The sequence below is a fragment of the Oculina patagonica genome, chromosome 2 (assembly GCF_052425735.1).
Source record: "Oculina patagonica isolate OP01 chromosome 2, crgOcupat, whole genome shotgun sequence".
Classification (NCBI taxonomy): domain Eukaryota; kingdom Metazoa; phylum Cnidaria; class Anthozoa; order Scleractinia; family Oculinidae; genus Oculina; species Oculina patagonica.
Genome location: NC_135759.1, coordinates 35,295,696 through 35,319,874, shown reverse-complemented (window position 1 = coordinate 35,319,874; position 24,179 = coordinate 35,295,696). Strand labels below are relative to the sequence as shown.

At 40.2% G+C, this 24,179-nt stretch overlaps 4 protein-coding genes and 1 pseudogene across 8 annotated transcripts in view; 4 read left to right on the top strand and 1 right to left on the bottom strand.

Annotated features, from left to right (window-relative positions):
- Nucleotides 1-4,736, top strand: part of LOC144644465 (uncharacterized) — a 53,443-nt gene extending 48,707 nt beyond the window's left edge. Inside the window, exons 1-2 of one of the 2 annotated variants that reach the window (XM_078503961.1) lie at nucleotides 2,243-2,258; nucleotides 3,379-4,736. In XM_078503961.1, the coding sequence (XP_078360087.1) occupies nucleotides 3,413-4,396 (984 nt within the window). In that variant the 5' untranslated portion in view covers nucleotides 2,243-2,258; nucleotides 3,379-3,412 and the 3' untranslated portion in view covers nucleotides 4,397-4,736. Of the gene's footprint in view, nucleotides 1-2,242; nucleotides 2,259-3,378 lie in introns of those variants that run through there. The other variant, XM_078503960.1, reaches the window with a different exon arrangement.
- LOC144644435 (uncharacterized) overlaps nucleotides 1-16,730 on the top strand; it is a 35,461-nt gene extending 18,731 nt beyond the window's left edge. For 2 of the 4 annotated variants that reach the window (XM_078503916.1, XM_078503914.1), the window contains exons 3-6: nucleotides 13,140-15,359; nucleotides 15,653-15,898; nucleotides 16,390-16,464; nucleotides 16,513-16,730. In XM_078503916.1, coding sequence (XP_078360042.1) covers nucleotides 13,140-15,359; nucleotides 15,653-15,898; nucleotides 16,390-16,464; nucleotides 16,513-16,523 — 2,552 coding nt within the window. In that variant the 3' untranslated portion in view covers nucleotides 16,524-16,730. Of the gene's footprint in view, nucleotides 1-11,122; nucleotides 11,391-11,856; nucleotides 12,013-13,139; nucleotides 15,360-15,652; nucleotides 15,899-16,389 lie in introns of those variants that run through there. The other 2 variants (XM_078503917.1, XM_078503915.1) reach the window with 2 other exon arrangements.
- LOC144642114 (uncharacterized) lies at nucleotides 1,417-1,860 on the bottom strand (annotated as a pseudogene).
- LOC144642034 (uncharacterized) lies at nucleotides 6,563-7,699 on the top strand. The gene has a single exon (XM_078501033.1). It carries the CDS (start codon nucleotides 6,604-6,606, stop codon nucleotides 7,048-7,050), a length of 447 nt encoding a protein of 148 aa, XP_078357159.1. The 5' UTR covers nucleotides 6,563-6,603; the 3' UTR covers nucleotides 7,051-7,699.
- LOC144644480 (uncharacterized) lies at nucleotides 8,949-11,013 on the top strand. Its single transcript, XM_078503977.1, has one exon. The coding sequence runs from the start codon at nucleotides 9,043-9,045 to the stop codon at nucleotides 9,484-9,486; it is 444 nt and encodes a 147-aa protein (XP_078360103.1). The 5' UTR covers nucleotides 8,949-9,042; the 3' UTR covers nucleotides 9,487-11,013.
- Nucleotides 16,731-24,179: the final 7,449 nt, after the last annotated feature.

Sequence of the window (24,179 nt, the reverse complement as noted above, 5' to 3'; positions counted from 1 at the left end):
TAGCTTGTAACTTTGAAACTTGCAAAATCAAAATTTTATAACAATTTGTAAATACTGTTATACACCCTTGGCCTATATAGATCTGGCTAGAAAAAAAATCCTAATAGAAAAGCGTTAGTAAAACTCAGAATAAGTAGCCAATAACTTCGGATTGAAACAGACAGATATGACAAGATCTCTTGATGTGCCAGACATGGTACTGTTTGTGGCCTTAATGTTGAAGATGAGATTCATTTTTTATTTCATTGTCAAATATATTCAACAATTACAGACGAATTTCAGTAAAATAGACAATAGATTCACGAATTCCAAGCACTGGAATTATACCAATTTCAGTATTAATTGTGAATTACACTGATTATTATGTTTACATGCAGTTAGTGCAGTTTATATCGTCCTGTATATATTGACATACGAGACAGATTATTGTCCGCTTGACTATCGATTGTTATTTGTGTTTAATTGTATGGCATTTTTTCATTATCTTATGCTTTTGCAATGCTGTAACGTTTTATAGCCAAATAAAGCTAAATTGTTGTTGTTGCTGTTACTTTGTCAGCCGTCTCGTGGAACATAGCCATCTGCGAAGAATACCCAAATAGGTGTGCGAAATACCTATGTAGGCTCCGACTAAAGCATCAAACGTTATCGTCGATCGGAGCAAAAGTTAGCTCTGACGTTAGCTCAGCTTTTCCGAATTTTGCTATGGCGGTTTATCTGCCTTTATCAACTTCTTGTTCACAGTCAACTAAGAGTTTCATTTTATCGAGTTTATTTAAGCACAAATCATAAGTAGTGTTAAATCCAAAAGAAACTACCCTACCCCAAAAACCCGCAACTAATAATCACATCAGAAGTTGGCGAAAGTGTCACTGGGTCATTTCTTTCCGTTTTTCAAGTTTTGTAACTTTTCGCGAACGGTACCTGACTATTTCGAGTCTCCAGTGGGCTCTTGATCTGAACAGATTTGTCTGCGTGGCATTTCTTCTTGTCCTTTATATTGAATTTAGCTTTCAAGTACACAGTGGTCGAGACGGGATTCACATTGTTAAATTTGAATGCATATCTGTATATTTCCTGCTGGCTATAAGTGATCCTTATGATCCTAGTGTCCGTGTAATGTTTATAAGACATTGATTGCTCGTCGGTGTTATTTTATTATTTTCCTGAAAGCAGTCCCTTCGCTCTACTCTTTTTATTGAGCTGCAGATACATGAAAAAGTTACCGATTAAATATTCATAAAAAAGAGTGCCGCTTTGCGAAAAAACAGTGAGTATATCTAAATGAATGGTCGCTTCTCTATTTCGAGACAGCAAAACAAAAACAAACCTGACAAAATGTTTCGAATGTTATGTTCATGTCAGTTGTCCTACCGAAAGATACCGAAGTTTAGTTTCAGAAATGTTACCTTGGTTCTAATAGTGCTGCAAGTAGTTACTGAGGGGATTTCCAGTACGAAGATGTGCCTCATAAGCCTCCAGCCAGATCAAACCTTTCATGGTGACTTGGTAAAACGTGTTGTCATCTGTCCACTCTGCTGGCTTGTAATGGCAAATCTGCGTGCAGCCATCTTTACTTTGCCAAGTGTGGTCGTCATCGTTTGGTAAATCCATCACGATTCCCCTGCCTTTTCGCAAGCAGTAGGGAGGGTTGCTGACCACCATTTGAGGGCAGGAACTAGGATAGTCACCAGGGATGTAAATCTTCAATGTGTACTCTCTGTTGTTGGTGCATGTTACTCTGATTTCCACTTTAGTGTTACCAGTTGGGTCGATCTAAGTCACACGGTTTCGAAAATAGCGTTCAAGCAAATCTTTCTCGAATGCAAGCCACTTTTGCTGAGATGCTGACCAAGGCATGATGGGAATTCGTTTGTCAAGGCTTCAAAAAAGTACAAAGATTGTTAAAATATTTGAGTTTTTAAACTGTTTTTCAGTTTCTGTGATTTCAAAGATCTTTCGCTACCGCACTCACTTTCTACAGCATTTCGACTGTTCGGACACGACAACAGAAACATTACTGAATATTAATAAGCGTTTCCGAGTATTTTCGATTCTCGGAAATCAGTAAAGAATAAACTTACTAGAACCTTGACCAGCGAACACCTGTTTTCGATGAATATATTACAACTGAGATGAAAACCAATTCACGGCCCGAACTCGAGTAACTCGACTTTAGGCGAAGGAAGCCTTACCAGGCCACGTTTGTGCAACACTGAACAAATATCGAAAACTAACGCAAGCCGATCAGTGTTTGGGTGAGTTTATTGCTCATTTTTACTCGAATTACTTAGAATACTCTAGGGTAGCGACAAAAACAAAATGAAATTTCAAGATAAAAGGTAATTTGTTGTGTGTTTTCTTCTAAGCAGAAGTGTACAACTATTTTTTTAAACCTGGAAGGGACTTGCTTCGTTTAAACTGCGTTCACACTATGCTGGAATATGTTTAGCTTGATCGCGAATAAAACATGTCTTACTGCGAAAAGTGTTCACATCAGGCGGTGCACTGCGCGAATCATGAACAAGACATGTTTATCGATCTCTGCCGCACGGGCCGTTTCGATCTAGATCAGACGAATTACTAATTAAAAACGTTTCGGTCAACAGCGGAGGGAAATCGTGTTTCCTGAGGCTTTGTCAATAAATTTAACAGCAATTCAAAGCTTTATTTTTCGGTTTATGTATAATTTTAAAGACTTTGATTCGAGTGCCGTAAGACCGCATACATTATAGAGCTATATTATGCGTGCCACGTCTTTGTTTGGAAAACACTTCATGTTTGTGAACAATGCATGTTGAGGGGAAACGTGTTCCTATAAATTTAATAAACAATACGTTCTTATGTTATGCACACAACATCGGCGGACAGAGAAAAAAACCCACGAGGCTTACGTTTGAAAGAGCTAGGCTATAAAAGATGATTGTGATGCGCGGATCAAACTTCCATGCGCGTCGCAAATATCATCACACCGCTTTTCGCTTTTACCAAATCAGGTATTCCATGTGCCTTACAGAAACTGTTACAGCAATAAGTCATGGCCACAACACGAAAGATATCAAACCGAAAGTCAAATGTTTTACTTGTTTCACTGATTTCAGCCAATGCACATTTCGAAGAAACCGCTTCACTGCTCAGAGAAAACGTTGACCGGCTATGTTTTAAATACCGCTTTCAGTCTCTTGTTATGTCATCTCGCCTCTGACTGTTTGGACGAGACACATGCAGTGAATTTTCCACAAATAATTACATTCTTTTGGTACGTGCTTAGCATAGTTTTTAATTTCGGTTTCGACTATATAGCTATACGTAGATTCAAATGTACATTTCAAACGACAAAACTGAGTGATGAATCCTCTATAATCATTTAAATTTCAGAGGTGAACAAGCTTTGTTAATTGTGGAGACCAATATGTCGATTTTAAAAGAAACTCTACCCAAGGCCCAAAAGGAAGAACTTGAGGGAGAACTGAAAGAGTTCGCAGCGAAAGTGGAAGGCATGAATCTTGCCAAACGAAATGCGATTGAACACCTTAATGTCACAGCTGACTACCTTGACAAAGTGTGGCGGGATTGTAGAATTGCATCCGTCGCGGGAAACAGTGCAGGGATCCTTGGAGGTGTGTTGACCATTGGAGGAGGAATCGCCGCACTGATGACAGCCGGTGCTGCTGCGCCCCTATTAATAGCGGGAATTGCGTTTGGAGCTGCTGGTGCTGGTACAAATATAGGCACAGTGGCTGCAGAGGCTGCCATTCATTCGAATCAACTCCAAGAAGCAGAGAAAGCTTTGCAAGGTGCTCATGAATTCACAAAGAAAGTAAAGGAGCAAATTCAGGGATGGAAAGAATCGAAAAATACACTGCGTTTGTGTTTTCTCGCTGAGCTCGCTGTCACATTGTTTGGAAAGAATCACGTCGTTGTTTTGCTAATAAAAAGTGTTCTTGTAAGCTTAGATATAAGCGCAGATTTTATTTTCAAAATTTGTGCTGAAGCTGCAATTAAAACCGCTTCTGAGGTAGCTACGAAGGCTGGCGCGGGGGCAGCAACCATCACTGCTGTTGAGACTTCAACTGTTGCGCTAGTTAACACCGCGTCCAAAGCGCTAGCCGGTGCCACAGAAGGAGGAACTGCTGGCGTAAAAGCAGGGGCAAGCACCATTGGAAAGACTGGAGCATCAGCGGGTGCCAAGGCTGCTGGGGGAGCGATCATTGGAGTGAGTGCTGTGTTTTTGGTATGGGATGCTGTGGATCTGGGCTTCAACATCAGAGATTTAGTCGAAGACAAGGGATGCGAAGCAGCGAGTTATTTGAGAGAAAAGGCAAAGGAATTGGAATCGTCGCTTGACGAGACTAACACCAGCGAGATAAAGAATGAAAGTCCAGACAGTAACTGAACTTAGTTTGTCCCAGCTGTGGATAATCATACTGAAAAGGTCTGGACGAGATTTAACTAAAATAGCTGAAAAATTGGTCAAAATTTTAACTTTTGCTGAATCCCAGACATAAAAATTAAAACCCCCAGGGCACGACGCTCAATTTTACATACCCTTAAGATTACTTTTTCTTATATGGAGTTATAAATATTTTCAATGCATTATATACCCAGAGCACACAAAACAACGGGCTGTACAAAAAGCATCCAGATAATGTCGTTATTTGACGAGCAGGGCATGGAGAAGAAATTTTCATGCCAACAATACCAATTACACGATTTTAATCAAAAAATTTTAATGTAGAAGCCGTTCTGAGAAATCGTCAAAAATGTAATTGATGCAGATTTGAGAAATCGCATCCAGACCCTCTACTCAGGCCCCGTCCACACTGACCCGGGTAAATTTAAAAACGGAGAAATTTGAAAACGCCGCGTAAAATGTTTTCCGTCCACATTAACTCGGGAAAATTTGAAAAACGATACGCTTCATTAGTAAGTAAAAGTAAAGGTAAAGTCTTTATTTAACGAGGGTAGCACTAAAATAACATAAAAAATACTAACAATCCAGTGGCCCAACTATTTACAATAAAATATAAAAATACACTATTTCACGCTCCAATTTTGCTCCGTTTTTGGTGACCAAAAACGCCGTTTCAGTGTCGGTGGACGGTTGGCCTAACCGGAGAAAAAAAGATGCTTTTTCAAATTTACCCAGGCCAGTGTGGACGGGGCCTCAGACTGGAAGTTGTTCTGTCATGTAGCCGTCAACTGTCTGCGTGTTATGGTGTTATGAACGTATAAAGCTCTTTTTCATTAAATAAAAATCTAAAAAGACTTATTTTGTTCTCATACTGTTATTCATACTGTTTACATTTCTTTCTGTCAAAGCCTTACTCGGTGAATAACACTTCGTAAAGGTTGCGCACGGGTCATAGCGTAAGGCTGTTTAAAACTAAATGGGAGATTTTATTCCCTGAGAGAAATGCGCTTTTAAGGATAAAACGATTGTGAGAGGCGTTTTTTATCTAATGTTAAATAGGCCAGACCGTCAATATATTGAACTGGGCATTGCATATCATTTGCGTTTTCTTTTCCAAGGTGAAAAAATAAAAATGAAAAACCCTCGGCTAGCCGAAGAATTCAAAAGAGGCTCTATTCGCAGGGTGGAAAGTGAAATTTTAAGCGGAGTAACAACTGATTGACTGGCAGGCGTCTGCCCTGCTGCCCTGTGGCTGCGACATGACTCACTTAGCGCGTCAGCACCTTGTACATGCTTTGCGGTCGTTTGTCATTTGTTTCATTTATAGCTTGCTTTGAAAACCTTCTATCCCGGGGGGGGGGGGGGCACTCCCATATATGAGCTATATAGGTATGTGCCGCTGTGAAGGGTATGGTTTTCAAGCAGTTTAGTCTGGGATAGGGTATAGAAATCAGAGAGTTTTGGTCTAGCAAAGGGTAGTATTTGCCGAGAAACTGATCGGTGGTATAACGAATTAAGTCCAGAATAGGATTAGAAACTCGGAAAAGAAAGAGGCTTTCCTAAACATAAATAAAATCATCCTGGCATCGTTCTTGACAGATGGTTTTCCATTAAAACACTGACAGTGATACAGTTCTATATAAATGCAAGTCTGGGATAGGGTAGGGATTTTCGGTGTCTAGTCTAGTATAGGGTTGCAAAAATCAGCTGAACATGGTCTGGTATTGGGTAAGGGCTTCAAATTCCCAGCGGCACACCCCCCACCAAAAAATATACAGGGTGCCCCCCCCCCCCCCCCCGGGCCTTCTATTTGTCTACGTATACACTGATTGGTCCTGTAATCATCTTTTCGCCGTGTCTTCGCGCACTCAAGATAACATCATTCAAAGTGATTACAGAAACTGATAGAGTACGTATACATTGCGGCAAAACAATCGGTTTTGGAGCCGAAATAATCGTCCATGGAGTGCAAGAGCGTGACGCCTGAGTTGTGCTGGGGTCACCACCTTGCTACGTGCAGCAACTTCCTGCGCACGCACTGTTTTGACACTGTTTTCCACGAAATTGGGTTTCCAAAATAAAACGAAAAATTCAATAGCGAAAGAATTACACTGAACACCTGACACTTCTCCGTCGTCGCTCCTTCTTGAAGCCCTCGCAGAAGCGTTCAGCAGCGCCATATTCTCAGCATGCCTTGGTCAGCATCTCAACAAAGGAGGCTCGGATACGAAAAGCAGTTGCTTGAGCAGTACTTTCGCGGAAACCGTGTGACTTGGATCGACCCAACTGGTAACACTAAAGTCGAGATCAGAGTAACATGCACCAACAACAAAGAGTACACCTTGAGGATTTACATCCCTGGTGACTATCCTAGTTCCTGCCCTCAAATGGTGATCAGCAACCCTTCCTCTTGTCTGAGGAAACGCGACGGAAGCGTAATGAATTCAGGAAGCGTTGACGACCACACTTGGGGAAGCAGAGATGGCTGCACACAGATTTGCCATTACAAGCCAGCGGAGTGGACAGATGACAACACGTTTTACCAAGTCACCATGAAAGGTTTGATTTGGCTGGAGGCTTATGAGGCACATCTTCGTACTGGAAATCCCCTCAGTAACTACTTGCAGCACTATTAGAAACAGTGGACAATTGCAACATTTAAAATGTAGTAAACAAGGTAGAAAAACGTTTGTGATACTCCTGTTTCGAATAACTGAATTAACTAAGAGAAAGCTATAGCCGACCTTTAATAATATTTATATCGTTATGTAATGGATAAGAAATTAGTCGTTTAGGTTTATAAGTCTATCGTTTTTGTGAAAAGTGTAGAAAAATGCAGATACTGATGTATCGCTAGTATAACTCCATTTTATATAAATGATCAAACAAGTCGAAGGAGTTCCTGCTTTTCCTGGAAACAACATCAACGAAAGCCTGCGGCGATATACCGGAAGCTGGAACCTAAACACAGTTGAAGTTATTTATTAGTCCTTTTAAAATAACATGTCACTGGCACTATATATGTACGGTGAAAAAAATCCAATCAATGGCTCGACGTCCCTGTTAATTGTAGTCAAAAAGCGAAAAGGGCAAGCAAGAAGCAATTTTATAACTGGCTGGGGAATATAGTTCCTCGAATTCAGTATACCCCTGTGAATACTGTAAACCGTTCGCAACATTTTAAGCGGATTCTTTGCGTAATAATTAATGTGATCGCTACTAAAGATCATACAGCCCCACAAAACTGCTTGCTTGGTACTCTCCTGAAGATAGAAGTCAACATTATTATTTTTGTTCAAGGTGTCATGGTAATTACCGAATGACTTGTAAAACTGAAACCCAAACCAAATCGACAGAACTATAACCGGAATGCAGCCATCAAATGGTGTTTATTCTGTTAATTTATTTCTTGTGTAGGGTACACATGCAAACTTCAAATACAAGCCAAAGCGAAATATTTTACCACGGAAGAAGCCAAAAATCTACATAAGAATTGGTGTAGAGCTTTCCCGGAAAACCGGTATCCCACTTGAACCTGTCTCCTTCGATTCGTCAGCAGCTGGCAAGCGACCAAATAAAAGGTCTCGAGCGATATAATAAAGAAGGAACTTCCAGGGGCGTAGCTAGCCTATAGGCCCGTAGGCCCGGGCCTACAAATTTTTTAACTTACTCGTATTTTTTAAATGTACAGTAGAAAAAATTCAAGGTGCTGCACTTCCAAAATGAAATACAGGGAAATTTTTTAACATATCTTAGCATTATATGTCTCGAAACTCCCCTTTCGTGATAAGATCAAGGCTAATCTAGCAAGTGCAAACTGTGGAACCTTCTGGGTTAGCCAGGTGGCAGGCAAACGCACAACTCCATGTGCTGTTGAAGAAAAGAGCGTTTATTTACGAACGAGCGAAAATAGGTGCAAATAATATTCCTTGTCATGTCATGTTAGAACTATAAGCTGCCGAAATACACGCAGAATCACCAAAAAGTCGGAAGGAGAAAGTATACGGTCTTGATCTCAAAAACCTCCCCGGTGGACCTATACACCACCCCCTCCCCCCCCCCCCCCCAAAAAAAAAAATACAAAAAAAATACCTAGCGATCGACCAGGCCTACAACTCTTTAAAAAGCTGGCTACGCCCCTGACTTCTCCGAGTTTCGAAAATGATAATGAATACTCGGATCAAATGCTAAGGGGGTGATTTTTCTTCCTGCGTGTCGACAGCTTCATTGGTGAATCTTGAAAGTTATATTGCGTTAGTAAACCTGAAACCGAAAACGTCATGACCCAAAACCCATTCGACTTTTTGAAAAAACCCTAATGCCAAAGATCTAAATTGACAAAAAGTCTTCAGCCATAAAAAAAAACATTAACTTAAAATTGAATGATGAAAACGCAAACAGATGCGTTTTGCCTTGAAAAGTCATACACCAAAATAATCGTCAAACGTCTTAGGCAAAAAGTTCTAAGAAAAATAAGCGTGCGCGTGCGCAGGTCGTGCGCACGCAACGCTTTCTAAGAAATCTAGTTTCGTATAAAAACAAAACAGCATAACAGCTCAAATATTTCTGCAGCTGCTCCTAGAAACCTTCGCAAAAGAGTCCATTAGCTTATTACATGTACTTTCATCATGCCTTGGTCAGCATCTCAGCAAACGAGGCTTGCATTTGAGAAAGATTTGCTTGAACGTTATTTTCGAAACCGTGTGACTTGGGTCGACCCCAGAGGCAACACTCGAGTCGAAATTAAAGTAACATGCACCAACAACAGAGAGTACACCTTGAGGATTTACATCCCTGGTGACTATCCTAATTCCTGCCCTGAAATGGTAATCAGCAACCCTTCCTCATGTCTGAGGAAACGCGACGGAAACGTAATGAATTCATCAAGCAGTAACGACCACACATGGGGAAGCAAAGATGGCTGCACGAAAATTTGTCATTACATGGCATCAGAGTGGACCGACGACAACACGCTGTACCAAGTCACCATGAAAGGTTTGATTTGGCTGGAGGCTTATGAGGCTCATCTTCGTACTGGGAATTCCCTCAGTAATTACTTGCAGCACTATTAGAAACAGTGAAAAATTGCAAAAATTAATATGGACTAGCCAAAAGCGAAGAGACACTTGTGACCTACATGTGAACCTTGGTACTAGATAGGTCTGCATAGATATGCCTCTTGTAATAGACAAAATAAAATCCAGTTGTTTCGGCTTATAAGTTTGCTGATTAGTGTTGCAAAGATTGTTGGAAAGTGCACTTTATGTAGCAGTAGAATTTATGTAGATTTTTAGTCGCGATCTGTGCAAAGAATTAGAGTTCCTGCTTTTCTTGGAAATAACATCAAAGAAACCCTGCTGATTTATCGGAAAGCGGATATTGCTTCCCGTATAATGATCTTTCTTGATTTAGTGTTTAACTAGAACTCTGTACGATAGATAAAATTCGTTTCAAAATACCATCACTGCAGTCAAAAGCGAGACGCCGTACAACGCAGTTGAGAAGACGGGGGAGGGGGACATTTCGTCTTCCCTACATAGATTTACATACACTATAGCCCTTAGTAAACCATGCGACTTTTAAGCTTATTAGCATCGTTAGCCCATTATGTCAGTCATTTTATCAGTTACGGTTACACGAGTGTGTGTTTCCTAACCACTACCTGACTTGGATCCGCTTTACCTTACATACTGTCTTACTTTTAGTACCAGTCACAGTTTGTTCAAACTCCCCACAATTGTTGCCTGTGAAAAAAGCCTGATTTTATTTGATTTGGTTTTCCTGATTAAAGAATGTGTGACTGTAAATAATAAACACCCAACATCCACCCGGCACTGCATTTTTTTTCCTGCGATGAAATGCAAGTAATCATAAACAATTCACTGCTAAATAAATTTTTTAAGTCTATATTTTTAAACCTGGAGGATTTCGTATAAGCTGAAGCCTACATGTAAGTAGTAACCTTCCATGATAAGATGCGTGGCACTTGTGTTTTTGCTCATGAACTAAAACTGAAACAAAGAAAGTCGTTTTGTTTTAATATATTTTTTAGCAACACAAAGAAATACAAATCTTGACCTTAAGACGAAAGAGCTGACAGAGGTCCATAAGATATGTAAACTAATTATCATGTGCATACAGTTATTTTTAAATCTACATTTCGGTTTCTTTACGCAGATTTGCTTCTTCGGTTTTTTTCATTGAATACAGTCGCCTTGAGCAAAAATTCCCCTTCACAATTTCGCCACAGTATCACCGACGATAACCTGAAAGATGGCTTGCATCATTACAAGGTCTTTTGCATCCAGTTCATGGTGACAGTTGTGCGCTTGAATTTAGCATACATGGCAAGTCTGTTTTATCTGTTCGTCTTCTGTTTTAAGTACAGCTTCAAATCATCCTTAAAGAATAATTAACCGTTCACATGTAATATGACAGTGAAGAGAGGGAAAGATCTTGTTTTTCTAAACAGCGAAGCAAAAATACAAGTGCCTGTAATGACGTAATGAAGAGGCAGATGGTTTCCGAAAATAACATTTTGGTAAGCCCTAAATTTATATGTGGCTGGTAACCAATCAAATCCCGAAATGATAAGAAGGGGGTTTTCCCGAATTCCGAGAACAATCAAATCCCGAAATGATAGAAGGGGGTTTTCCCGAATTCCGAGAATCTGCAGTTCTATGAAACGGCGCTCAGTTGCATTTCTGTCGTTGCGCATCGACAGGTTTTGGCATCATTTTGGAAACTCGAGTAAAATCTCTTCACGTTACGTTTAATAGCAACCTAAAGTTCAGAATTATGTCACAATCTAAAACAAAATTCGATTTGGCAAAGATCAAAGAATCGATGAAGTGGAGTAAACTCACCTCCAATAAGAAAGTGACTATCGTGGCAGGATTCTTGTTCCTTGTTACTGTTCTGGCTGTGAGTCTTGTTTTGATATTTGTGATTCCCAAAAAATCTCTTGGAAAGAAAGGTAAGTACATACAGCAGTAGTTTCAGTAGTCATTTTATAAAAAAAGCCTCAGCTGAACTAAACATTAATTCGTGTTATTAACTACATGATCTGTGCTTTTACGTATAATATAAAGCAGAGGATGAGCAAAGAATAAAATGCTTTGCTTTGCACATTCTGCAGAGATTGATGCGTAGTCAGTTTCATCTGTTCAAATATAAGATTCCGGTTTTTCGGTGTATAAAATCACTCACTAGCTTCTACTGCACCGTCTGCACGTCTACCGGAGTCTAACATAAATTGACTTAAAGCTAGGGATGAAGCGACTTTCAGTTGAGAAAATATCACGTCATTGAAGTAGTTCAGTATTCAAATCGGTTTATTCCTATGCCCATTATCCACTGCACCAGTAAAATAATCGTATCCATCTATCGTTCCAGTCTCAATTTATAAAAACCTTTTAATCGAATTGTATCTGCCAATACAGACGAACAGGACAAACGAAGTTTGGGTACATCGTTTGACTGCAGACAGAAGCCACTCTGTGACGAAAACGCTGCCTGTTCAGCTGATCTAAAAGACGAGCAACGTTACATTTGTGTTTGTAGCAGTGGCTTCCAAGGGAATGGCTCTGTTTGTCGAGGTATTAGAAAGAATTTAATTCCAAACATATAGTAAGACCTATATCTATCGTTTCTCTTGTCTTTTCGTACTTCGCTTGTGCTAGTCTGACGCCGAGGGCATCCATGCAGTCAGTGTAAAACGCGCACTGCAGACTGCAGACTGCAGACTGCGGACCGGGGTAAAATGCAAACTGAAAGTGAAATGCAGCCTGCAGACGACAGACCAGGGGTGAAATGCAGACCGTAGGGTATGCAGACGTTTCGCACTGGCAGCTACTGGCGATTATGAAGTTGAATTAATAGGCAGACAAGATATGTATTAAACGTTTAGTTTCAACCGGTTTTCAATTACCCCTGGTCTGCAGACTGCCACCCACAGTCTGCAGTCCGTGCTTTACAATGGATCGGGCATTCTCGGGCTAAAGCCCGAAAAAACGAAACGAAACCACCTAAACAAAACCACCAGAACAGTCAAAACGGTCGAGACGAACGAAACAAGTGGAGTGAAAACAAGTCACAGGTTAGCGTCACTTGTTTAGGTGATTTCGTTCCGTTTCGCTCGTTTAGGTTGTTTCAGCGGTTTCGATTGTTTGTCTTCAAGTTGTTTCGTTTTTTTCTTTCGTTTTTTCGGGTTTTAGTAAATGAAGTAGCCAAATTTGATTCAGGCAATGACACCCCTTTACAGTCTAGCCTTGCGTAGGCTGGGATTTGATTGTACTTTACTTTAAAGCTGATTTCCAGTCCGTACTGCGCAGACTCGGGGTTTGTTTTCGTTTTTGTTTTGAATTCGTTGAAACGTTACACTTCGGTGACAGCATACATGAAGTTTTTAGTCCGCCATTACAGTTCGTTTCGTTCAAGAATTTCCGATGAGCTGAAACGTCGGTTTGAAATAGCGTCAAGGTTCCTCTACTCGTTATTATTTGTTCTGCAAGGATATCTGGCGTTAATTATGAAGAAAAAGGTAAGTTTGTCGCGGAATTTTTAGTTTTGCTTGTAAACAATCCTTTGTGTGGGCTCACATAAACATTGCAGCCGAGATTGCGCAGTACGGACTGGAATTCATCTTTAAAGGTTTGTGAGGTTTCAAAGCGGTTCACAGCTTTATAACTATTGTTATTGTTATTGTTATTATTATCTTATGCAGATATCGATGAATGTTTATCCCAAGAACTTTATTCGTGCCCTTCTTACGCTAGTTGTCAGAACACCGTTGGTTCCTACAAGTGCAGTTGTCTTCCTGGATACCAAGGTGATGGACAATCGTGCACGGACATTGATGAATGCAACCTAGGTGTTCATAATTGCAGTGTCCATGCACTTTGCAATAATACCATTGGCTCTTATAATTGTACTTGTCTAGAAGGATTTCTAGGAGATGGAATTTTATGTCAAGATGTTGATGAATGCAAAGTGGCCAATATGCACAATTGCAGTGCTCATGCACACTGCAATAATATTATGGGCTCATATGTCTGCAGTTGCGGTAAAGGATTCCAAGGAGATGGAATTTCATGCCACGATATTGATGAGTGCAAGACCAATATGCACAAGTGCAGTGCTCATGCGCACTGCAATAACACTATTGGCTCCTATGGCTGTACTTGTCATCAAGGGTTCAAAGGAGATGGATGGACGTGTCATGACATTGATGAATGCAAAGCCAATACACACAACTGCAGTGTTCACGCCCTCTGCAATAACACTATTGGTTCCTATGGCTGCAATTGTCTCCCAGGATTCAAAGGAGATGGATGGTCATGCCGTGACATTGATGAATGCAAAGCCAATACTCACAACTGCAGTGTTCACGCCCTCTGCAATAACACCATTGGCTCTTATGGCTGCAATTGTCTCCCAGGATTCACAGGAGATGGATGGTCATGCCATGACATTGATGAATGCAAAGCCAATACACACAACTGCAGTGTTCACGCCCTCTGCAATAACACTATTGGTTCCTATGGCTGCAATTGTCTCCCAGGATTCAAAGGAGATGGATGGTCATGCCGTGACATTGATGAATGCAAAGCCAATACACACAACTGCAGTGTTCACGCCCTCTGCAATAACACCATTGGCTCTTATGGCTGCAATTGTCTCCCAGGATTCACAGGAGATGGATGGTCATGCCATGACATTGATGAATGCAAAGCCAATACACACAACTGCAGTGTTCACGCCCTCTGCAATAACACCATTGGCTCTTATGGCTGCAATTGTCTCCCAGGATTCACAGGAGATGGATGGTCATGCCGTGACATTGATGAATGCAAAGCCAATACACACAACTGCAGTGTTCACGCCCTCTGCAATAACACCATTGGCTCTTATGGCTGCAATTGTCTCCCAGGATTCAAAGGAGATGGATGGTCATGCCATGACATTGATGAATGCAAAGCCAATACACACAACTGCAGTGTTCACGCCCTCTGCAATAACGCTATTGGTTCCTATGGCTGCAATTGTCTCCCAGGATTCACAGGAGATGGATGGTCATGCCATGACATTGATGAATGCAAAGCCAATACACACAACTGCAGTGTTCACGCCCTCTGCAATAACACTATTGGTTCCTATGGCTGCAATTGTCTCCCAGGATTCAAAGGAGATGGATGGTCATGCCGTGACATTGATGAATGCAAAGCCAATACACACAACTGCAGTGTTCACGCCCTCTGCAATAACACTATTGGTTCCTATGGCTGCAATTGTCTCCCAGGATTCACAGGAGATGGATGGTCATGCCATGACATTGATGAATGCAAAGCCAATACACACAACTGCAGTGTTCACGCCCTCTGCAATAACACTATTGGTTCCTATGGCTGCAATTGTCTCCCAGGATTCAAAGGAGATGGATGGTTGTGCCGTGACATTGATGAATGCAAAGTCAATACTCACAATTGCAGTGTTTATGCCCTCTGCAATAACACCATTGGCTCTTATGGCTGTACTTGTCACCAAGGGTTCAGAGGTAATGGATGGTCGTGCCGTGACATTGATGAATGTAAGGATGGGATTCACAAGTGTCACAGAAACGCAGCATGCACGAACACTAAAGGCTCTCACCAATGCACCTGCGTTTCTGGATTTCATGGGGACGGTCAAGTGTGTAGAGATGACAACGAATGTCTGGATGGATCACATGATTGCAGTTCCGACGCGTCTTGCAGGAACACTGTGGGTTCTTATTCGTGTTCATGCAATGACGGTTTCCGTGGAGACGGTCGTTCATGTTCTGACATCAATGAGTGCAGAGATAAAAGTCATCTTTGCAACGCTGATGCCACCTGCGTTAACAAGCCAGGCTCTTACAGCTGCTTCTGCAGAAAAGGATACAGTGGCAATGGACAATTCTGTAATGGTAAGCACTTGATCAGCAAGTATGATATGAGTTTTATCAGAATCTTATTAGAGTTTTATCAGAGTTAATCTTATTAGAGTTTTATTAGAACTTAGTAGTTTTCTTTTGATATCCGTGCTTGGTTAAGTATCACGTCTTTATTATTAACTAATGAAAGTGACATCTAATAGAACATCGTTTACTTCACTGAAGATAATGTAGATTGAGGAAAAATAATGAATTGAACAATTTTCATCGGCTATATGTGATAAATGAATAACATACTATAGACGATCTGTCTTACTTTTCTTTAGACATCGATGAATGCAGAGATGGGACAAACAAATGCAGCTGGAATGCGCATTGCATTAATACACGAGGCTCTTACACCTGTAGCTGCAGACTAGGTTTCCATGGTGATGGGATGTCATGTCGTGAACGCGATGAGTGTGAAGAAGGTGTTCACGACTGTCATCGCAAAGCTGTGTGCGTTAACACATGGGGATCATACCGTTGCTCTTGTCTTAAGGGATATCACGGAAATGGCAAACAGTGTAAAGGTTAGAAAGTCATACAGATCCTAATGTATAAATCATAATCATTAGTTACAAACCAGCTTGAATAATAGTGGATAGCAACCTGAGGTAAATTAAGGCAAGTAACTCCATCAAATTACAAGTTTCTCTCTGCGAGAAGATGGGAGGCAAAGTTTGCATTTACGCCACGTCACTGCGTTAAACATTTTAGAGCCTTTCTATTCTGATTTCTGAGTGCATGATAGATTAGACTATCTCGATAGATTAGACTTCTTTTAAATTGTCTAAATTGTTGATAATAAAATATACCTTCTGCAGTCAGTATTTAGTGATGTGAAGAAGTTACAGTACTGTGATTTGTTCAACCCTGTCAAAACACCTCTATTTTAAGGACACTTTAGTAATTTACTTGTTAACCAGATGGGCAATGTTTTTATACAGGCAGCAATGCAGATCTGGAGAATAATTTTCAGTAGTTCTCTTGAGTTTTCTCACATTTTCTTTTTCTTTTGCAGCTTCTTCTGCCAGAACTTCAGTGCCTCGCTACGGACTTGTTCTTGTTTTTGTCGTCGCTTCTCTGTTATGGCTTTGTAGTTGAAGACTTCGAAGATGCTTCATGGATGACTTTGTAAATAGCTATATATTCTAGATCTTGAAAGAAATTTTAATTTTAAATTCAGAACTGTCCATTAATCTTTTCCAAATCTTTTAAATTCACAACTTGAGGTTTTTTAAAGCACTGTACGCGACCTCATTTCTAACCAGTTTATTTAAATACAATTAGGCCTAGTTGTACAATGCTTCTAGTAACGTTAATTAAAGAAAAATATGTTAGCAGTTTGCTGTTATCTCTTCCTTTGGGGGTTAAATTTCCAATAAGCGTTACGAGGTTCATAGAAGCTCTTGTTTTTCATAAACGAAAAAATTCAAACACGTAGTAAATTATGAGCTAGAATTCAAAGTTTTAGTAAAAAAAAATGATCAGCCGCAGCATCGATGAAGGTAAACCTGTCGAGTCTCCCCCTTCCAGTAGTCAAAACAACGCCCAGAATCGCGGCACCGACTGTACATGTTTGCCACGACGAGCACAAAGGACCGCTGACAAGGCGCTGCATAAAGACGTCGGTCCACATCATCAGAGAATTCTTCCTCACATTCACTGAATTCTTTTCTTTCTGCTTAAGGCTGCTGTTCGTGGGCTTTGGGTAAACTCTCAAAAACTGGCATGTTCACTTTCCAGAGCTAATCAAAACTGATGTAGGGCTCAAACTCATTTGTTTACTAGAGTTCATTATAAATAATCTGTTTATCCCAATGGAGACATCGCCTAGACTTGAACCCAGGAATTGCCACTTAATTATTACATTCGCAGCGTTACAATTGAGCGAGATTAAAGACCAAGACTAATTTTTCTTGTTGTTAAAACAAGGTCGCTCCCACCACAAAAATATCGTTATTAGATACTACCCAGTTACAGCAAGGCGCCCAAAAGTGTGACCACTTTTAATTTATTCACATTCTTTCGTGCAGATTTAATCCAATCAAAAGCCGTGGATAGCTTGCAGTTGACTTCTGATTGGATTAAACCTGCACGAAAGAATGTGAATAAATTAAAAGTGGTCACACTTTTGGGCGCCTTGCTGTAACAGGGGTCGTGGCGAAAGCACTCGAATACCACAGAACCAATTTTAATGCTCCCGCTACCATATTTACGTACTACCTAGATTTTTCTTAGTGCTTTTACCTTAGCTTAGAACTCAGTAAAACTCGTACTAGTGCTCTGGCAAGCAAAAACGCTATTTTTCTAGTAGATCTTTTTTTCAACTCTCGAGATCTCGAAGAGTTTGAAGAAAACTCGAAGATTTCCGAAGTTTGGAAGGTTTTGCGGATACTTTCAGAAATTTTCAGAATGTTTTGCTCCTCTAGTTTTATTTACACATGCAACATGCATCGCATCCTCGGAGACCCAGGGGCAGTTAGTGCAACAGTTTATTCCTTCGTTTCGCCCCACTAACTGCCCCTGGGTCTCCGAGGATGCATGCATCGTTCTGCTTAATTTTTGGACCTTATGAATGGGCGCTTATTCGAGGTGGGCGATTTAATATTCGAGGCTGGGGGCTAATTAAATTTTCGTCCTTTTCAACAAGTAGTAAGTTTATTTTGCAGCAAAATAACCAATAATAACAACACGAGAAGATATATAAATGCAGAATATAAACTGTTCGTTGAAACTTTTTTAAAAAATGCTAAGAAAACTTGGTCTTCGGGGAAGTCTCTTAGTAGTACTTAGTCAATCAATACTCCTCTTGTGCACTTCAGTTTTTTTTTTTTGGAGGTAGGGGTGGGCTTCACCGCGGTCAAACGTCTCAGGCAGGTTTTCTTTCCATTTCGCCGTTTTTTTGTTCAAATTGAAGTGTTATTAAGAGCAAGCATAGATAAAAATAGTTGCCGAGTGAAAGCATAATCCCATTCCCTCAGGTAAACCAGTGTTTTTACTTTTTAAATGTTTCGCATCCGAACCTAAGGTGCTTTGACAAATGGCGCCAACAAGTCCGCATATCGCTATTTTCAAACACGTAGAACTTTTTTAGTAAGGCTCCAAAAAACTTAGTAAACCCTTAGGATACCGGTTATGTATCGAATTTTGAACTGTGAAAATTAAAACCTTATCTTTGCAGTACTTTTCTTATTTTTTGCATATTTCTGTCGTTTGACCGCGGTGGAGGGGTGGGCACTTATTCGAGGCTGAGCGCTTATTAATTTTTCCCACCTTCAGAGTGGGCGCTTATTCGAGGTTGGGCGCTTAATCGAATAAATACGGTATATGCAAATGTTTTTTTTTTTGTTTTTTGTTTTTGTTTTTGTTTTTTATTATTATTATTGCAAAAAAATATCACTTACAAAACAAAATACAAAAAAGATACGTCAACTACTCATTACTTATTTTACAAATACTTAGGCTGCACTACAATACAATACTCGCGTTTCTTATAATTTGACACCGTATACTATTTACAACACTTACACTACTTACAATACGATACTTTAAATTTGTATAACATATTTAATCTTATTACAGTGTAATTTATTTTGTTTTTGTTCTTTTTTATCTTACATCACATCTATAGTTTGTTGTCCCAGTCTTGGTACATTGTACAGGTGTATATATATAACTATATTTTTATCATTATCAATAATAACAAAAAAGTGCACATTACATAAGATAATAGCAGGACGTATCGATAAAAGGAAAAAAGCAAAAAAAAAACAACAACAACAACAACAAAAAAGGGGCACCAAAAAAAAAAAAAATTCAAAATGAAGAGCGAGACCGCAATCCTAATGTGAAGGCTTTGGAAGAAGAGTGGAGTTGTACAAAACAAAAATTGAAATGCAATAGAGGACTATCTAATAAACAGGTAGATGGAAGTCACAGTTTATTTGAAACGGTTCCATTTTGAGTTATATTTCTTAACAGCGTTCGTCTTATAAGCAAAACATTTTTCGATATATGCAAATGTTGTCTTTTAGTAGCTTCAGAGAGACGTCTCGATGTACAGGTCAAGGGGTTTACGAGATAAGTCCCCGAATCAACCAATGATGATCTTCATAATCTAAAAGGGGGTTTCCCCGATTTCTGAGAATCTAAAGTTCTAGGAAACGCTTAGGTTGCATATCTCTTATGTCTGTTGTTGCATATCAAGAGCGACAGCTTTTAACTTATTTTGTGCCCCCTACCTTGTGAATTTTCTTAAATTGTAATGGGGACAAAAAGTATCATGTCACAATCTGAAACGAAATATCAAAGAATCGATGGAGTGGAGAGTGAACATACATCCACTTGGAATAAGAAAACGTATATCGTAGCAGGATTCTTCGCGTTCCTAATTCTGGCTGTGAGTCTTGTTCTGATATTGGTGATTCCCAAAAAATCTTCTGGAAACAAAGGTAAGTGCAGACCGCAGTAGTTTCAGTAGGTAATTAGACTGGAAATACCCCAGCTAAACTAACTCAATACTGTTATTGCATGTACAATAAACAGAAGGTGAGTTAAGTATTAAAATGCTTTGCTTTGCACATTTTAGCTCATTCTGCAGACATCTGATACATTGGTACGTGCGTAGCCAGTTTCCCGTTGTTGTCACTTACTGGAGTGGTTTACAAATCGGTGTGCGACAACTGCAGAAGCTTGCAGACTGCAGACCCTGAGACTTTCTAAGTAATTATTTACATGCAAAGTGCATGTGAATGTTAGCGAATATTTGGAACGGAAGCGACATGAGATGGCGGTCAATGGCTTCCCTGATAACAAGCGTGTGTTTATAGGGACTGAAATTACTTTTACATCTTTGATTCCTTTATCCGTAACGAAGCCATCCTCCGCCGTCTTGACTCCCTGAAGCTTATAGCGTTAGATTCAGCAGAATTTTTCGACTAATCAGTTATACGCGTGTTCTTTATATCCACCTTAGTGAATAAGACTAAATCATGATACCATTACCATTGTCACTCCGGCTAACCGGAGTATTACCATATCCACTGAATTAGTGTTTCAGTAAAATAAACGTAAATTTCAGACCTTATAATGAGACTGATTATTATTATTATTATTATTATTATTATTATTATTATTATTATTATTATTATTTCATTAGTTCGCGTATCGTAGAAAACCGCAATATTATTTAAGATAAACCCAATGAAAACTCAAAATGAGTATCTACAGATGTATTGACATATCGCTTCATTATCAATTTATAAATCCCTTTGACTCTGTTTCGTCTTCTCCAGCAGAAGAACAGGACAAAAGAACTTTGGCAACATTGTTTGACTGCAGACAGAAGCCACAATGTGGAGCCAACGCCACCTGTACAGCTGATCTAAGAGACGTGCAACATTACACTTGTGTTTGTAAGAATGGCTTCCAAGGGAATGGTTCTGTTTGTCGAGGTAATGCAAAGCATGATATGCCGATCATAATGAGGCCTTGCATATCGATCGTTTCCCTTTTCTCGTCAGTATTTCACTTGTGTTAATGCAAGCTGTCTCTTGTTGTATAGTAGTAGCCCTTCACTCCTTCTCAGGAGCATAGGACATCAACAGTCTCTCGCCATAGCCTCCTGTCCTGTGCATCCCTCTCTAGCTGGTACCAACTTTTGCCCATGGAATTGACCTCTGCTTCTAGCGCACGTCTCCAGGTGTTCCATGGTCCTCATCTCAGAAGCCACCTGAGCTGTTTTGCCTGCAGCATAATATAATATCCTAACGTTCCAAGTTCCTATCTTAGAGATCGTCATAGGAGATAGAAAAGTCCGACCCTGTGGTATCGTATCCTCGCGGCTTTCATCACATAGCGTCCTATTCCTCCCCTAAGGGGCCTTTCCCCTTCCCAGAATCGGCTACCTTAAAAGATTAGTTGATGTTTCGGTTTACAGGGTGGGGATGCTGGCCCCACGCCCAACCGCCAACCTGGAGTGCCATGTTGCTTTTTTGTCTGACCTCTCTCCCGTAGACCATTCCGGCATGGTTGAACCTGCCAGGAACGCGAGGCTCCCGCCGGCACAGCTCTGGGTCGCAATGGCGCGCAAGGTTCCCCGCCACGTCAAGGCAAAGCACCAGGGCAAGACAACGTTGTATGACAACGTTAAAAAAGAAAAGTCTGATTTAATCAATGATTATCATATGACTATGTTGAAACAATGAAAAGCTAGTCAATGACCTTTTCTTAGCCAATTAAGTTCCCGGGATTTTATTGCATTATAACTGAGCAATCCATAATAAATGACAATCGACGTTTCTGAAAGGTTCAGCTTTAATAGAACCATTCCTACTATTCTCTTTTGTAGATCTCAATGAGTGTTTATCCGGAGAACTGTTTTCGTGCCCTTCTAACGCCAATTGTCAGAACACAGTTGGTTCCTACAAGTGCAGTTGTCTTCCTGGATACCAAGGTGATGGACGATCGTGTACGGACATTGATGAATGCAACCTAGGTGTTCATAATTGCAGTGTCCATGCACTTTGCAATAATACCATTGGCTCTTATAATTGTACTTGTCTTGAAGGATTCCAAGGAGATGGCATGATGTGTGAAGATATTGATGAGTGCAGGGCCAATATCCACAACTGCAGCACTTATGCCCATTGCAGCAACATGATTGGTTCATATAATTGTAGTTGTCATGAAGGATTCGAAGGAGATGGCTTGTTGTGTGAAGATATTGATGAGTGTAGGCTGAGGAGCCACAACTGCAGCACTTATGCCCATTGCAACAACACCATTGGTTTTTATAACTGTAGTTGTCATGAAGGATTCCAAGGAGATGGCATGTTGTGTGATGATATTGATGAGTGTAGGCTAAATATCGAAAACTGCAGCATTTATGCCCATTGCAACAACACCATTGGTTCTTATAGTTGCAGTTGTCATGAAGGATTCCAAGGAGATGGCATGTTGTGTGAAGATATTGATGAGTGTAGGCTAAATATCGAAAACTGCAGCATTTATGCCCATTGCAACAACACCATTGGTTCTTATAGTTGCAGTTGTCATGAAGGATTCCAAGGAGATGGCATGTTGTGTGAAGATATTGATGAGTGTAGGCTAAATATCAAAAACTGCAGCACTAATGCCCATTGCAACAACACCATTGGTTCTTATAGTTGCAGTTGTCATGAAGGATTTCAAGGAGATGGTATGTTGTGTGAAGATATTGATGAATGTAAGGATGGGACTCACAAGTGTCACAGAAACGCAGTTTGCACAAATGCTGAAGGCTCTTACAGATGCACCTGCCGTTCTGGGTTTCATGGTGACGGTAAAGTATGTCGAGATGTGGACGAATGTCGGGATGGATCACATGACTGCAGTGTGGATGCGAATTGCAAGAACACTGTGGGTTCTTATTCGTGTTCCTGCAATGGCGGTTTCCGTGGAGACGGACGTTCGTGCTCTGACATCAATGAGTGCAGCGATGGAAGTTATCTTTGTGACTCTGATGCCAGCTGTGTTAACAAGCCAGGCTCTTACAGCTGCCTCTGCAGAAAAGGGTACAGTGGCGATGGACGATACTGTGTTGGTAAGCACTCGATCAGTATCAAGTATAGTATGAGTTTAATGAATAGCTCGTTTTCAATTTACCCCTTGATGTCTGCTCGGTTTACTGGAATTTAATGCATACCCAAAAGTGCCCTGGATTTAGTATCAGGTCATTAATCAATGAAAATGGTATTTGAAATAACATCGCTCATTTTACTGGAGAAAATTCGTGCATCAGGACGCGCTTGGAGTGTCAAGTCGCGTTTGAACGAAAAAATGTGTTTGGTTAAGTATGTGTAGATTATCCCCTTTTTAACTTTTGAATTTATTTTAATATGATCTACTAGGCAAACCGAAACGTCATTGATAACTGAACACACTAAACACTGTGATCTTTATAAGGATTTAGTTGGGGAACCGTAGATTGAAGAAAAATAAATTGGAAAATTTTCATTGGCTATATGTGGTAAATGACGAACATACTAAAACGATCTGTTTTACTTTTCTTTAGACATCGATGAGTGCAGAGATGGGACAAAAAAATGTAGCTTGGATGCCCGTTGCATTAATACACGAGGCTCCTACACCTGTAGCTGCAGACCCGGTTTCCATGGTGATGGGATGTCATGTCGTGACCTCGATGAGTGCGCAGAGGGTGTTCACGACTGTCATAGCAAAGCTATTTGTGTTAATACACGGGGATCATACCGTTGCTCTTGTCTTGAAGGATATCACGGAAATGGCAAACAGTGTCAAGGTTAGAAAGTCATTCAGATCCTGATGTATTAATCATAATCATTAGATACAACCGGCTTGAATTATAGTGGATAGCAACCTGAAGAAAATTAAGCAAAGTAACTCCATCAAATTGAGTCTCTTCGCTCTGAGAGAAGATAGAAGGCAAAGTTTGCATTTACGCCACGTCCCTGCGTTAAACATTTTAGAACCTTTTCATTCTGAGTGCAGATCTGCGCACTGAATAATCGATACACTCCTTTTAAATTGTCTAAATTGGTGACAATATAATATGCCTTCATCAGTCAATTTTAAGCGATATGAAGAAGTTAGAGGACTGTGATTTGTTCAATCCCTGTCAAAACACCTCTATTTTAAGGGCATCAGTAATTAACTTGCTTATCAGATGGGCAATGTAGTTATACAGGCAACAATGCAGATCTGGAGAATAATTTTCAGTAGCTCTCTTGAGTTTTCTCAAATTTTCTTTTTTTCTTTTTGCAGCTTCTTCAGCCAGAACTTCAGTGCCTC

Excerpts from the sequence above, each read along its gene's own strand:
- LOC144642034 (XM_078501033.1), top strand. The coding sequence starts at position 6,604 with ATGCCTTGGTCAGCATCTCAACAAAGGAGGCTCGGATACGAAAAGCAG.
- LOC144644480 (XM_078503977.1), top strand. The coding sequence starts at position 9,043 with ATGCCTTGGTCAGCATCTCAGCAAACGAGGCTTGCATTTGAGAAAGAT.